Here is a 16,930-nt window from a genome sequence, read left to right as displayed (position 1 = left end):
TTATGTATCCATGAAGGCAACTAAAGGTCATAAGCCGATGTCGCAATTTTGAGAAATAAAGACCCGTTCAGTCAATTTAAAAAACTCGATATGTCATGCCATGAATTGTAAGATCTTGAGCTAAATCTTGTTAAAAGTTACGATACCTTAGCATTATCTTGCTGGGCTAAGTTTACATGATCCCATTTGAAATGACGTGATAAGATAATGTTAAAGTACTTATTCTGGAAACACAGGCACATCTTGTACATGTCTTGGCCTTTTATCATCAAGATTTGCAAGATTTGCAAGATTGATAGATTTTTGCAAGATTAACGTCCTCTTGCAAGATCTTGCAGAATTAGCATCCTGTCTCGAATAGGGTTTTCAATGGGCTTGGATACTTACGGACAAAGTAGGGGTATAGCCAGACGAGCAGGAAAAAGAGGACTTGAGGCAGCACCCAAGTGGGCATGATTGACATGATGGCCTTTTGCTTCGTGAAGTTGTTCAGATAGTGTACCTGAAACAACAACAAACATTTTTGCAAAAATTTTTATGTCAACAATTTTTCATAATTGAATCGAATATATTTATATATTGATTCGAATATATAGTATTTTCATCTGTGAACATTCTTGTAATAGCGTTCACAAGAATTGTACAATTAATTATACAAGAATTTTACAAAAATTATCTCATGATCCTAGAGGATAACTGTCCCAATGTTTTTTTTCCAAATTTAGCGTTAGAAAAAGAGGTTCTCTTGGTGCCAATATATTTTCTTGATAAAATTTTATGATTTAGCAATCTTCTATTTATGAAATAAACATAAATATTAGTAGTCTACAATTGGATACACTCTAAAGCTCTCTCGTGTGATATCACACGATTTTTTCTCGTGTGATGAAAAATCACACGATTTTTTGTGTGAAAAATGCGTCTCGTGTGATTTCACACGTGAAAATTTTCTTCGTGTGATGAAAAATTACACGATTTTTCATGTGAGTGAATGTAGGAGGAAAAAAAGCAATTTTTGAAAAAAAAAATCAGATTTTTCCTCGTCCTAATTTCCTTAAGTGATTTTTAGTGATTAAAACCAAAGATAATACTTTAAATTGAAGAAGTTGGGTAAAGTGCATTTTTTCTTTGTTTTTGTCATTTAAAAAGAAAACCTGGTGATTTCAATGGACTATACGTTAGTTATCTGGATTGGAATTTTATGCCGTGCTTGATAAACACCCAACAAAAAGATCCCAATAAAAAGAGTTTAAAAATTTTAACGGATAATGTGTTCAACGTAGATGTAGCGCACTCAATAGTTATAGGTTCAAAACGCTTCTTGAATAATGCAACCTCTGTGGGTCTTTTACTCATCCCAATTTCTTTTAGAACACAAGAATGTTCTGTCACATACTATTTTGGGCTTTTTTCAGTGATTAAAACCAAAGATAAAACATTAAAATGAAAAAATGGGGTAAAGTGGGCCACCTAAATTTGTCTCGGAAAAAATTTGTTTCCAACGTTGATTTTGAGTGAATGTCAAATCCAATTTGTAGAAAATCTCATGTTTTATCAAAATGAGTGTTTTTTTGCGCAAAAACTCATAGCTGGAGAATATAAGAGAATCTAACAAGTTCGTGGCCTTTGAAACAATTTTTTTTAAAGCGATGGTGGCAAAAAGTGTTCCTAACTGTTGGGCCATAAAATTGACCAGCTTGAATTCTTTTTGTGTCTTCTCTTCTATTTCTTGCTATTAGCTCGTGGCCTCCAATTTTTCGAAGAAAATTTTTAATGTTGTATTTTTAGAAGGTAGTAAGAGACGTACATGAATAAAATTTCTCCTAACAGCACAAATAACAAGTGCTTTTTGGGGCGACCGCCCCTTTTTTTGAATGAGTTTTGTAAAAAAGCAGTACATGATTTGTCATATGAGATCACATAAAGAATCATGTGCCAACACACGATTTTTCAGTTAAAAAGTGACACACGAAAAAATTGCAATTTACATGATATTTTGTGTGAAATCACACGAATCTCTCGGGTTAGCCTTCACGAGTTGTCACGTGATTCACACGAGTTTTCACGTAAATTCTCATGTAAAGTCACACGATTTTTAGTGTGAGCCAACATAACTTTTCGGGGTTTTTCACATGATTTTTCGGTAATTTTTACGCAAAAAATCGTGTAAAATTTCATTTAAAAAGACACGATTTTTCGTTTGTAAAACCCCCAAAAAAACACGTGGGCTCACATGAAAAATCGTGTAATTCTACATGAGAAATTACGTGAAAACTCGTGTGAATCACATGAAAACTCGTGAAGGCCAACCCGAGAGATTCGTGTGATTTCTCACGAAAAATCACGTAAATTCCAATTTTCTCGTGTGTCACTTTTTAACTGAAAAATCGTGTGTTGGCACATGATTTTTTATGTGATCTCACGCGAGAAAATTTTAGAGTGTAAGAAGTGCCAGATTTTTTGTTCAGGCAATTTTTTTTCGTATTATCTAAAAAAAGTAAATAGTTCAGAGGATCGATCAAGATTTTAAGAATTAAATGGACTAGTTCATCAGTAAGTGTAAATTCGTGGTTCACAGCTGATCATCATTGTTATTATCAGTTCAGCTCAAATCAACAAAGAAATCATTTTCGCAACGACCCATATGATGAATTAACAAATTTTGCGCTCCCTTCTCTTTGGGTGAGACGTCAAAAACGTATCAGTACAGATTGACACCGCCCATTGGGTGACATAATTTTCACAAAATACTCTCCTTGTAACGTCAGAGATAAGGATACAACGGTTTGCTCGTATTCCATATTTGCTTATATTCTATGGCCTCTTGCTATAACAGAGATTGATTGAGATAACCTACTGAATGCTAAGGATAACACAACCGGCTGCAAGAATCGGTTGTCAGCCAGAATGGCGATTCATTTAAGGGTTTTAAGAACTGTCTCTGAAAACCCCCAACGACTCGAAGATTGTAGGAATAAATTGAATTCCTATTTTGCTAAATTTCTAGGCGTAATGTTCGTCCCTCCTGTCTTCAGCAGGTGTCAGAATGAAACCATTGTTCGTCGCCGTATTTGCGGTAGGGATTGATCGCACCGGAGAAGCTATGTTAACAACCAAAGCTGCTGGCTAACCCCAATCCCATAAAGATAATGAGATGGAGCGATCAATGTTACACATACATTTAAATGTTACACATACATAATTAAATAAAAATTGATATTCTTTCATCGCAATAATAGAACAGAGCTACAACTGATATCATTTTGGAATTCTTGATTGAGGGATGTTTCCTGCCTGGTTGATCTTTCTATGCATCTGCTGTGTCAAACAGACAAAAGTCATTTCAAGAAATATTGCCAGAATGTATTATTGATTAATTGCATAAATTGTTAATTAATCAGTTATTCAGTCTTAATGTAGAGACCCTCTCTGACCACCAAGATCTTTGCCAAAAAAACTAATTTTACATAACTGATATGTTAAGGGAAGTCCCCAAACACAACTAAAAAATAAAGGTCAAATTTAGAGGAAAAGCTGAAAAATCTTCGTTTTTATTTTTTCTAAAAACTAATTCTAGTACAACAACTTAATTTAGGCTAATTTATGTGATGCACTCATTGGTGGAGCTGAAAAACTTTAAAACTAGGTGAAACTTTCGAAACAAAAATTTTCTTCAAAGGTTTGTAAGTGTTTCCTAAATCATTAGTAGGCTTATTTATTTTTCGTCTAGATTGATATCTGGCACAATTCTCGCAAGATTTGAATGCGCTCATCACTAGAGCTGAAGCCGATGTGAAAAGCTGAGTGCCTAAATTATTTAAGTGGCATAGATATAAGAGGCATATAAAAGCTTCTGTTATTCACTTTGTTCATACTATTTTTGTTAGTTTTTTAAAAGTTATGAAATAAAGCATTGTTTTAAGGGCGTGGCAATTAACAACTAATTCGAACCAAAGTTATGATTCAATTGCACAGGTCGAAATTATGGATCGCGTTGGCTCTTAAAAAACCCTTAGCCTATCTGATTTGCATAATTAAAAGCTTTTTAAGACCGTATTTTTGGAAATCTTCCTAGGATGTGTTTTACTAATCATATAAGATGTTCTTTTATAGAAAAGTGTCTGAACAAAAATGACCTCTGTGCTAAAATTAAACGCTTGATCTGTTTTAATGAATATTAGAGCTTATAGCTCAAGAAAAGTGGAATCATGTCATATTGATCTCTTAAACCTTTTTTATAACATCTTTTAAACATTTTTACTTTGAAACTTGGATGGCGTTCATCATTTTATGAAAAGGATGAAATTACTGGCGTTTTTTATGTCATTTTCAGATGTGATCAAGACTAATACCGTTGCTGATCACAGGTCTGAGAAAACTTTTCCAAAACTGTCTGTTTTTGGTGTAATTTCATTTTGAAAATTTAATTTTTAGTTGGTAGATTTTTTTGCGCCAGTTTACAGTGATTCAACAGTTTGGTGTAAAAACACTCTTAACATAATAGCAGACTCTTAACATAATAGCATTAAACATAGAATAATGTTTAAACAAAAATAATAAATCGTTTCCAGCAGTTATCCAGTATCTTCAAAACTACTTTTACAAATACAAAAATTAGCCGTGAGTGTGAGTTAGCACTTGGATGGCCCCTTTTCAAGTGTCTCGCTCAATTTAGATTGATGACGAATCAGAATGGAAAAAATAAGACAAGTTGCTAAAAATTGTTTCCTAAAGTTGCTTATCGTATTATATTGAAATAAATGCAGAAAAAACATGATTCTAGCATACATGGAGCGCATTTTATATAGATTATACCCAAATCCTTGAACCTTTTGGGACCTTGAACAGCTAGCCCTCTTTTCAAAAACGTGCCCCTTTGCGATACTAGTCTAGCCAATTAAGGAATTAGAGAGAATCTTGGCAGTGCCCTGGTCAGATCTGGAAGTGGAATTAGGGTCTCAAGCAGAGGCAGCCTTGCACTACCAGCTTGTAACAGCAGGGACCGCTGTTGGGATTGGAAGTGTAATCTCTGTGGTACAATAGTGAAGTGCCAGTCAAAATGTCCAAAGTCATTTCAGCCCATTTCTTTGGGATTTCCTCATTGGTTTGCATATCGAATTTTGGATATAATGTAATGTGTAAAATTACAAGCCAAATTATACAAGCTATATAGTCGTTAGGGAGAAAAATCTTTATCTTGTTTCATCGCCAAAAATTAATTGGGGTGTGATGTGACCTACATCTTTGCAAAAATGTACATATAAGTTACAAAGCAATTTGAAGGGTTTTTTGGCGGGTTGGTGTCTATTAAAATTGTCCTAATTCAGAACCATCGACTGATCGATTTATTACATATTGAATGCTTGAATTGCGCAAATAGTTTCATTTTTTTGCGGTCCTGGTTTGACTGGTAGATGAACGCAAAGTAATTCGGAAACACGATAGTATAAAGGATTAACATGCACAATTAACTCACATGCTAAAAAACAATTTTTTATATCAGCGATATATGTTGCGTGCCAAAATTTTGGGATTATCAGAGTCGGAATTCGGATATTGTACTTGAAAATTTTAAAAATGTCTCATGACAACTACTACAATTTTTGTTCTGGCATTTGGTGCTCAGATTTATCACCCCACCCCTTCCGCCTCCCCATTGTTTCACCCCGATTTTTATTTTATATATAATTGGTACAATTAGTATTCAAAATAAGGTTTGGATAGATAGCGTTGGGATTAATATTCTCTCAAAATTAGATATTTGTAGGGTTCTGGGCAAAGGTTTTTGGGTGAAAAGTTTTTAAGGGTGAATTAATATATGAGTGAAATCATGTGGTGTTTAAGGGGGGGGGGGGTTAAGTGAATCGGAATTTTGTTGAAGATATAAATTGGGCTCCTTGCTGGTTTATGATAGACCGACTTAGCTATTAGAGGAAAACAACAAAAAACAATATGCATGTATGTATATATTTCAGCATTCATGATTATGTAAGTTTGACCCTGTACCTAGATCCGCATTTACGTGAGGTTTTCCTCCTGTACTTCAAAGAATATTTAATATATGCTAATGTTCAACCATTAACTGCAACTCAGGCTGATGAAAGAATTCATAGTGAAGTCGAAGTTACTTCTAAACCATCTAGCGTTTTTTTTACTATCGTTACACGAGGAGGGGGGGGGGGTTGAATGTATGTTATCATGTTCGCTTCTTGTTGCGACCTTGATATGTATATTTACATCCTTGCTTCTTCCTTTGGTTACACATTTTATAATTCCTAATATTTAGCAGGATACATTGTAACTTATAAGCACTTGGGTGAAAGCAGGGTTGGGTTGAGTTAGTTTATTACCAACTTGATCATTTATAACCATGGTATAAACTATAAGTATGCCTGTAAGATGGAAATTAACGTCAGAAACAGTCGACAGCTTTCTGCGTTGACTAATTGCTAACACATTTCGAGAGAGCATTAAATAGTACTGTTCCGATAATTGTTCCTAAAACGGATGGGGTGGGGGATAAATAACATTTTTTTTTCGTAATTCTTATTAATTCCGGATGGCCGCGGTGAAATCTTGTCTGAAAATTACAACGAATGCCCCCCATAAAAATACTCAAAAATTTGCATGAATCTTAAATTCTGAACATTTTTTGTTAACTCTTAGTCGAAAGATAGGTCTTTGAGTGATAACTTGATTGGTTAAACACTGTTTGTTAAATTGCCATAGAAAAGAGAACTGAATTGGAAAACAATAGCTGTCATATTTAATTACATGATAGTATTTAGCATATATAGAAACTGTTATCCAAAAAATCACACATGAATAAATAAATGACCTACTACCCGGGTCGAGGTTTGGCCAAAAAATAATGTAAGATTAGAGGTGAATAGCGGTGAAAAAAAACTTTTTTCACCGCAAAGCGCCCGTATCTTTTAGCGTTGAATGCGGTGAACTTTTGCGGTTCTTAGCGGTGAAAAATTTTTTCACCGCATATATCGGAATCCTTACAAAGAAGAAACTTCCGTACAGGGGTTCGAGCCTCTACCTCCTGTGTGTCACCAATTTCGTAATCCACTGCGCAATCTCGCACTTACTTCAACGATATTTCCTGTGAATATAAGATAAGCGTTGAAATTAGCGCGGTGAATATATGCAAGATTTGCAGTTTTAGCGGTGAAAAATTATTTCTAAGGGTAGCGGTGAAGAATTTTTTGTCACCACTTTCTGCTGGTAGCGTTGAAAAATTTTATCCCTCCGCATCCTGCAGGTAGCGGTGAGAAATTTTCTTTCACCGCTTAAGCGGTGAAAAAACATTTTCACCGCTTAAAAGTTTTTTTCACCGCATTCATCGCATTGAACGCAAATCTTACACTTTTACTCAAATTCACAGCAAATCTTACATCTTTTAGTGATTTTTAGCGGTGACACCTCGACCCGAGTATCAATGTACCATTTTTGCATATTTCTAAAAAACTAATGACTTGTTTTTATTCTTGGATAAATAGGCATCAGAAATGCGTAAACACTAACAAAATTCCAATTCCATGGGTGTATTAAGGAACACATGCCAGGAACAAATAGAAAACAGTCCGTGAATATAGGCGAAAATTTTTTTCATCTATCAACCGTTAATCAAGCCCGGAGGAAAGTATGAGAGATTGAGTTCAACCATTGCAAGCTCAAATTTTATCGGAGAACTGCTGGTCAAAAATTATTCGTTTCAAAAAATTAATGGAAGAGCATCGCAATTTTGGATGGATGAAATGTTTCTATATGTATTAGAGAAATACTTTTAAAAATACAAAATCGAATACAAAAAAATCAGCAAGCATTCTGGTCGCCGTGTTTGAGGATATCAAAATTACTGCCTATCAATTAGGGAACATTTGTCTTCAGTAGTTATACATTAAAGACATTTTTTAGAAGAAATTACTAGCGAGTTAACAAAAGAGTAAAGTTGAGAGCTTATCCTCTCATTAAACTAATTTGCTATTATCGGCTCATGAAGTGTTAAAGAAAAGAACTATTTCATTAGAAAACACAAACAGTGCAAGACTTGCATCGCAGAGCCTAAATACGATATCCTTAAGTTCAATTCAAAAAATCAAAAAATTAATAGTCGCGTAATGATTTCTTAGCTATAGGAATTACTTGTTGCGTAATTTTCTCTGAATTTTAACAAATATCAGCTAAATATTAAAACAGCGAAATAGAAAAACAATGAAATATTTTAAACAATGAAATAGAAGATGAACAATGAATGAAATAAAAACTAATAGAACTATGTAAGGGCCCTATAAAACAATTTTCATATTTATGGTCAAGGAATTTGAGATTTCCAAAGTGATTTTCAATTCAAAAAATTTTATAAACTTTTTAAGATATATTTTCGGTTAAGCAATTACAAATATTTACATTGCGCAAGATCCACCATCGGGGTTTTTTGACAACACGTTAATCAATCATTCTTTTAGGTCGGGTCGGTCCTCAAGTTTATACTTTGTTTTATTCTACTGAAACCTCCTGCAACATTCTACTGGCAACAGTCACATAACTGTAATAAAAACTTCTACGCCTATATAAGACTCCTGTTAGCTCACGAATAATTTCAAAATACGTCATCTGTTGTTCTCTTGCATAGAAAGTCAATTTAGGAGCTCTTATAGAACTCTAATTTTTTTTAAAAAAAAGTCGAACTTGTAACGACTAATAGGAAGGATAGTCTTCTTTAATTAACCTAGTTTATGGTTGCTGATAAGGTACTGTGAAGTGGTAGGATGCGAAGTTAATCTTTTCTGTCAAAATGCTAAACTACATAATCAAAAAATTAATAAAGAAAAGTCTTCCAGATTTTTTTTGTGATTCGGGAAAATCTTGCTTAACTGTTTGGGAGACAAAACTTTCCATTCCATAAAGAAAATCAATTCCCTGTTAAGATTAGGATCAAAGAGCTGATGAGAAGCCGTGTTTAATTCCAGAATTGTAAAATCTGGCCGGTCAAAATATTTTGGGGAGAGATGCAAAAACTATATCTGCAGAAAGCATTGGAAAATAGAATAGAACATTTAAAAGACATTTTTTGGAATTTTGAAACGACAAATCGCTTATCAAAACTCTCTCGTCAGTTTGATTCACCAGGTATCAACTGTAAGGTAACATAAATTCAATATTTGACGCGCATATTTTCGAAAAACTGTCTGTTGTCTCTGATAGAGATGTGTCAATGTGCTGCAGATGAAGCAAACGTCGTTTCAAGTTAGTAAAGTTATGTTTTTGAAGATGCTGGAGAAAAACAATTCTTAATTTCTTCACGATGTTTTACATAAATTTTGTATAATAAAAAGAGCTAATAATTTTTTTATTGAGCCTCTTTCATACCTCAATAGAGCGTATATTCCAAATTTGTCCTTTTTCGTTCTTAACTGTCTTCGCATAAGCATTTTTGATTAAGTATTTTGCCAAAAGTTGTTTTTTTATTCTTACTTTTCTCATTGTTTGAACCAGTTTTTATAACCCTCCTGATAAAATTTCTCTTCTTGTAGTTCCATATATCAGCAAGATTCTTAACAATTTGAAAAAAAAAATCAAAAACTTTTACCATTCTTCTTTGGTTTACCGTACATTATCTATTTTTTGTTTGTTATACGCCATAATCAAAAATTGACGGAAGCGAAATATCGAGTTGTCAGAGAACTTGTGAAAAAATGCTATATAGTTCTCCGATATTGCAAACTATCAATATCGATTGTTTTTTTCCTTTGCTCTTATAACAATTTAGTTCATCTTCTATATTTTATATTAATAAAAGAGAGCATAGGAAAAAGAGCGTATGAAAAAACAAATGAGATTAATAGTTTGCAATATCGGATAACTATATAGAATTTTTCACAATTTCCACACTGTTTGAGGTTAAATTGATTAAATAACTCAGCAGAATCAATCAAATGCTTATTTCTCTATTCTATTGGCTCAAACTAGGGTTGACACCTAGTGGGTAAAATGATCTAATATGATTTTTCTTAATTTTAAGGTCTTAAAAAATTAAAATTGAAACTTTTTTTCATTGTTTTGTGAGACAAAAAATATATAATTGATCATAGGGCCTCAAACTATACGTTTTTGTCAACTCCGGAAAAAATCTCTGATTCGCATTTTTCCGCGTTTTTTTGTTCATCTCCCTTGATTCGTTATTTTTGTTAACTGGAAAATAATTAGTAGCATGCATGGGCACCTACTTTTTTTGAAAACGATGATGTCTAAATTTCAAATGTTAGGAAGTTTTCAAAAAGCTATTTCAGGAAAAAAACTGCGTGTTCAGTTTGAAGAAATATTATGTTCGTCGTTTGGATGTTTTTTTTCTCAGTGAAACATTACGCAATTAATTGCCCTAATTTCTCGGCCTATGGTCTAGATCATTTTTTGATTCGTCAACATAGAACAAAACACAGGTTTTCATCGACTATTTTCCAGTAAGCTCTTTCAAAATCACGAAAAATAACGGTTGAAATCGAGGGAATATTTTGCTTCCAGATTTTTTAATTATCTTACGAAAAAGCAATAATGACGTGGACAGCAAGTATTGCCTGGATAATATTATATATGTTGACTTGTCAAGTCTCTCGGGTAGCTCATGAAAAATTATGTGCTTATCATATCAGAATTAAAATTTCAGCTTAACTTTGATAAATTTTCTTTTTTAATTAAATTTTCAGTCAGCCAGCATGCTTTCTGTTCTTTTGCAGATTGGTTTCAAAAAATGATTTCTGGGGCTGTTTTTTATCGGAAACCTTATCAAAAATTATTTTGTGAAGCTTAAACGATTAGGAAAAACAGAATAATATAATATCCTTGTTTCTGTTGTTCATTTTTTATCCATAAGTAGTATTTTAAAATGATTAAACAGAGTACGAAATCCATTGTTAGCTTTCACATAACTGACAATAATAGACTATTGAAATGCAGTTATCAATCAATCAGAACGTTTATAGCAGTATGTATTTAAACAATTTGACAACAAAATGCCCATTTGAAAAATGTGGTTGCCAATTTTTCAGAAAATTTAGCAACAAATTGGACCAAAACGGTAAAATTAAAGAACTGTGTTGTGTATATTACTATTTTTCTGATCAAAATTTGAATGTTGAAATAGCAAGTGCTTGATTGGATACTTCCAAAACTGAATTTGAGGAATATAATGAACGTAGTAATAATAAAAATAAAAATCATTCATCTTTTACTCATTCATTGCTTTATAAGTTGCCGACATCTAGCAATCTACTTAAAGACCGACATCTATAATGACATTATTACTGAACTATTACTAAGTGCTAACTCAATTCCACTTTTTTTTGGGGGGGGGGGGGTGGAACTTTATGAAACCAGAAAATAGCGATAGATCGCTATCCTCTGGGGATGAAAATAAAAAGTTCTCGAACAATGGATCCCGCAAGAAACTGAACTGATCTGCAAGAAAAATGCTTTGAGAACTGATCTGTAAGTTTTTAATTATTTCAAATGAAAAAAGCGCTAAAATTTTGTGCATGTTCAGTTTTTCGTTTACATCAGTTAAATATACCATCACATCAAAAAATTTTAATTGCGATGAGTGCCTCTTTGTGAGCATGCCAATGTTTGCATATGTGAAAGCGCTTATTTGTGTGTGCTTTATGTGTGTGTGTGTTTGTTTGTATGTGTTTATGTGTGTGTGTTTTTCTGTGCGCGCATTTGTAGACGTGTGTGTGTGTCTGTGCGTTCTTATGTGATTGTGAGTGTCTGTGTGCTGCGTGCTTGCGCGTGTGCTTGTTTGTACGCGTATTTGTGTGTATGCCTGTGTGTGTGTGTGTGTGTGTGTGTGTGTGTGTGTGTGTGTGTGTGTGTGTGCGGGGGGGGGGGCTACGTGAGTGTGTGCTTGTGCTTGAATGTGTGTTTGTGGGTTTGGGTTGGGAGCTCCAGTTGGTTTTCACGAACTGCATTGATTACGCGGTTGAAACATACTTTCTTTGCCTACATCAAACTTTTCTTGACAAATGAGTGTTGTAAACGTAAATGATTTAAAGATGCGGCATCTTGAATTGATGCAAAGTTTTGTATTTTATTTTATTTTCAGAAAAAATTGACATATAATTACGTGAAACAAATTAGTGTTTATTACTTTTGCTGATATGCAGTTTTGAACATTTATTGCAAATAGATCTTATAAAAGTTTTTAATCTAATGCTATAAAAAGGTGTTGTTGTTTGTCCAGCGAACTAGTTTTTTAACGTCTGAGAAGTTTTTGTTTTGAAAATCTGATCAGTTTTGAAAATCATTTCTTTTTTTTTCCTCGAAAAATTTAACCTAAACTTTGATTTTTTAAAAGCTGGCTCTTAATCTTAATCTCATGAACGCTTTTAAATGGGACTCTGGATTTTCATTGCTTCCCAGATTTTCAAAGATGGACAGGTTCTTTCTTTATAGTGTTGAAAGTAAATAAACCACAAACAGTGGTGATTTGCGTGAAGCAGTAAAGGTAGCAGAACAGTTGTTCCAAAGCGTGGAAACTTTAAGAGACGAGTGATAAAACAAATTTCCCTGTTCCACAAATTTGTTTTTGCTGAAGAATGGAGCAAATTACTTATGGTTCCACGTTTTTGTCATTGTCTAGCAGCTTTTTTAACAACAATATTTTCCTAAAACGTAGCTATTGACTGTTTCAAGGTTTCGGATTAGGTTTCTTCGCACTACGGTAATTCGTTTATTGGCCGAAGACTGAATCACTTCACTACTTGTTATCATTTGTTAATCCCAAAATTACTGCAGCAACCTTGTGCATAAGCTAATTTCAGTCAGTCATTCAAATATTCTTTCGGCTGATCTAAGTGGTTGACACCATTTTTCATAATGGACTCATCTGAAAACCATTTCCTTTTTTTATCAGAAGTACTTTGACCTATTAACGATATGGCTGAAGTCCCAGTAAAAAACATTAAGAAAACTATAAATTCTATCAACAATATCACCTAAGTTTATTAACGTCAATTCAGGCTGCTTAGAATTTTTTTCTCAGAATCTGAGTTTTCATTAAATTAACTCCTTAGTTAGACATCTTTTTTTGGAATCCTATTTTTTCGCAAAATCAGTTCATATCATGAACAGATCAAATAGTCATTTCAACACATTTTGAAGATACCAACCACACAACCGGGTTATCAATTGCAAAGTATAATTCGCATGGCCAGCCTGATATTGTAGATTTGTAGTTAATTTTAATTTGCCGACTCATTGGGTGAGACAAGGCAACAAAATTACTTATTGAATTTTCAATTCATTGTTGATCACGCTTGGACCCGAAAATCCCCTCTGTTTTGGTAAGAAATTTTGTCAACACAATCAGGGCTCTCATTGGTCTCTAGCAAGTATCATGAATGCAGTTCCTCGGCTAGCGATTACAAATTGACTGTGTTAATTTGTTAAGGACAACCGACTGACCCTCAGAAGTAAAGCATCTTTTGTAAGCAAGAACAGTCATTTTTTATCGTCTTCTTCAATGTCTGTGACAAACCCCGAGAACTGGTCCAGAGACTGTCGAACGCCTAAACCTGGTAAAATTTTAGGCAGGGTCACTAGAGCCGCAAATCTTCACTAAGAAGGCTACCCAAAATGTTTTGCAAGAACGTCCCGTTGCTCATCATCAAACTTCTGCAAGTTTTGAATAAATTTTGTCGGAGAGGTACAGCGAAGCGTATACACAATTTTCGGTGCTCCTAGACAGTGACGTATGATTCGTACATCAAGACATCATATCAAAAATAGGGAACTCAACAAATAATACTGATTTCTTTTCAGCTTTGATAGTTTGACAATTTTTGTTGCCGTAGGTACATGAAGCAATCGCAGTTGTTTCTGGTAATCTGTCAGCTATTGTTTCAGAAATTCATTTGAAGCCGGGAAGTATTTTTTTGTGAAAACTACAAAAACTTCTGAGATGGCACAATTACTGTCCTATGTGTACATTGCCCTTGTTGTTTTATTGTTAATTTTTCACAGAGAGCCTCATCTGTAAGTTCTAAATTGCCCTAATTAGATTTTCAGGAGAAAAAAGTGTGACAAATTTGTTAAGAGGGTCACCGATCGCCAATCATTCATGTCAGTGACCCAACCTTTGAAAAATCAAATCCGCATAAAGCAGGGGGTCAATTTATTTTTTGAAAAATCTTACAAAATCGTAAATTATACTAAAGATGGTTAATGATAATGACAAAATTCTCTGTTGTTCCTACATGAATATAACATAAATGATTAGCCTCACATTTTGCAAAAGCACTTAGCTCACAAAAATGAGAAGGAGACGTTTTTCCAAATATAGAGGTGCTGTTTTTTATTCTTACTAAAACGGAAATAAATCCTAACTAATTTCCCCATTAATGATTTTCACCTGATTCAAAAGAGGAAGTGCGAACTCGTTCGTCGAGATCGCAGCTGCAAAAAGTAGCAAAGAAAATATTTATAAGTCATAATTCACTGTCAGTGATGGCTAATTCATTGCTCCTAATGTTAGTGAAAGAGGCGCCATACACAACTCGAAGGCAATGAAATGACCATCAATTTGCAGTCGAGTGACCTTCAGGCGAGAACTCTTACACATCCTTGATAGCTCAATGACAACTCAAAAACCTGCCAAATTGCACTCTAATGATATTTTGAATGCCTGGAAAACCCTACATCAAAGCAGTGGCGGACCAAATTCACCTTTCAATCTCGATAGAGGAGTAAACAAAATAGACAACTGGAATAAACATAGCTGGGCGGTTCGGTTCCTGGAACATAGCTTAGACAGCTTAAAGTAGATAACAAAGATATTATCATAAATAAAAGCAGTAAAATTATCGTCAACATCGGCTAATTGTCCGAGTATTACTACCAAAGGGAAAACTAGAGCTGTCTACAGGAAAAGCCTACTCAATCTTAGAACAGCTCATTCGCGTGTTCTAATTTATTGTGTCTTTCAAAAGTTTGATGCAAAGTTATGACGCAAAAATCCGAAGAATTTGATACTTGTGAATTTTATATCAAACCAAATGACCCATGAAAATTACAGGAAACATTAGAGAGAAAACATTAGAATGAGAATTTTTGTTATCCGCTCGGCTAGCTTATAATAAGCATCAAAATAAGGTGCAATGTTATGCCTAAAAAACTGGAGAAAAATGACAAAAACAGACCATAAGTAAATAGACATTCTGAATGAACAATCAATTGCCAATCTCACATAATTAAAAAACACTTTATACGTCTGTTATTTTTAATGATCGACACATTCCAGAAAACGATCTAATAATTTTGAAGACAAGCTCGAAAAAATCGGAAAGATTATCTGTTTTTTTTTAGACTCTGTTGTTCTTAAGTAAGTAGCCGAGAGTGTGATTCGACCCAAAAAACCGGTTTAAAAGCTGCAAATAAGGAAAAACGAATATTTGTTAATTGAAAGAAAAATAATTTTGCAATAAAGATGCAAGTCCCAACACAGCAAAAATTAAGAAAACAATAACAACAAAAATGAACAAAGCCCGAAAGAATACAAAATATGAAAAATTGGACGGGCAATTTGTTTTCAGTTTGATTTCTCGGATCAATTGCGGAGAAAGAAAAACTTACCATTGATTTCCTGTTCTGTTTAGATTCCCAATGAAGCAAATAATCAAAATCTACGAGCATTGGCATTTAACTAGTTGGTATTAAATTTCAACGAATAATTAAAACAACAATCAATTTAGTTTGAAGAATTTTGATTGAATGATGCGCCTTAGATAAAAGTGAAGCTAATGCAGTTAGAAAAAAATCTAAGGCAATGTTCCTCTTAGAGCTGATGTACAAAATTATTTAAATAAAAATTACTTCTTCCTAAAAAAATAACAATAAAAAATATGTCCGTTCTAGCCGAGAGTGAAATCTCAGAATTTGTGCTCATTTTTACTCTTGAGGGTTAGTTTGATTTTAGTTTTGGCTAAAACACCATCCCCTTTTTACGCAAACTTACGTATATTGACGCAGCGTTCCATTGTATTCAAGAGGCTACATGATTAAGGTTCTGGCAAATGGAAAAAAAAGTTCAATTACAGCTCAGTTAAACAGTTTTTAGCTGCCAAAATTGACGTTAATTTGCCCATTGACCTAAACAATGTCCAGAAAACACAATTTAAATTTCTGGGTTCAATTTAAAATTAAAAATATCTTAAATTTTTCACATCTTTTTTTTTCATATTTAGGAAGCGAATACTTGCTTTCAATTTAACCCGATAGAGCATTCCACTTGACTAAAACCTATTCAACCTATCTATTCAATTATTTACGAGAAAGTGAATAAATATTAAACAACGAATAATAACTTAACAATAAATACAAAATAAAGTGATCTTTTACAAATTTGCTTGAGTATTTCCAAAATCACGAAAATGAACAAAGAACCTTAAAAATCTGCCTTTTCCATTCGTGATTGACGTTTTCGGGAAAAAATCTATTAAAATTCAAAAATTAACAAAAAAATCACGAAATTATGTTCCTTGAAACAATGCTATTTGTAAATAAGTACTCGAGAAAGTGCCTCAACCCACGAAACGGCTTAAAAAATGAATCTTAAAATAAGTAAAAAATAAAAAATTCTTCAAGAAAGAACAACGCATTTGAATTGAAGCAAATCATCATAAAACAATAGAAAAGTAAATGAAAACAATTGTTTTATTAGAGCTGAGGGGAAAAGTATCGGGAACAAAACCGCTTCTTTTTATAAAAAAAATTTACCAATTAAACAGTTTATGTTGGTAATAAACAATTGTGAAATTCCTGCGTTTATGTTAATGTTTCCTCTTGAACGATAGTTTATTTGGTTTGCATTGCACATCCTTACACAGATTGGTGCGGGCTTCCAATAAATGTTTAAATAATTTTCAGA

At 33.5% G+C, this 16,930-nt stretch overlaps 1 protein-coding gene across 1 annotated transcript in view; it reads right to left on the bottom strand.

The window, feature by feature from the left end:
• LOC142337978 (muscarinic acetylcholine receptor M2-like) overlaps positions 1-16,930 on the bottom strand; it is a 115,154-nt gene that overhangs the window by 36,120 nt on the left and 62,104 nt on the right. Inside the window, exon 4 of the mRNA XM_075387612.1 lies at positions 388-502. Within this exon, the coding sequence (XP_075243727.1) occupies positions 388-502 (115 nt within the window). The remainder of the gene's footprint in view (positions 1-387; positions 503-16,930) is intronic.

Source organism: Convolutriloba macropyga, chromosome 4 (assembly GCF_964194025.1).
Source record: "Convolutriloba macropyga chromosome 4, txConMacr16.3, whole genome shotgun sequence".
In the NCBI taxonomy this organism is placed as follows: domain Eukaryota; kingdom Metazoa; phylum Xenacoelomorpha; order Acoela; family Convolutidae; genus Convolutriloba; species Convolutriloba macropyga.
The sequence above is the reverse complement of the archived record's forward strand: the minus strand, read 5'-3'. Positions and strand labels throughout refer to the sequence as shown.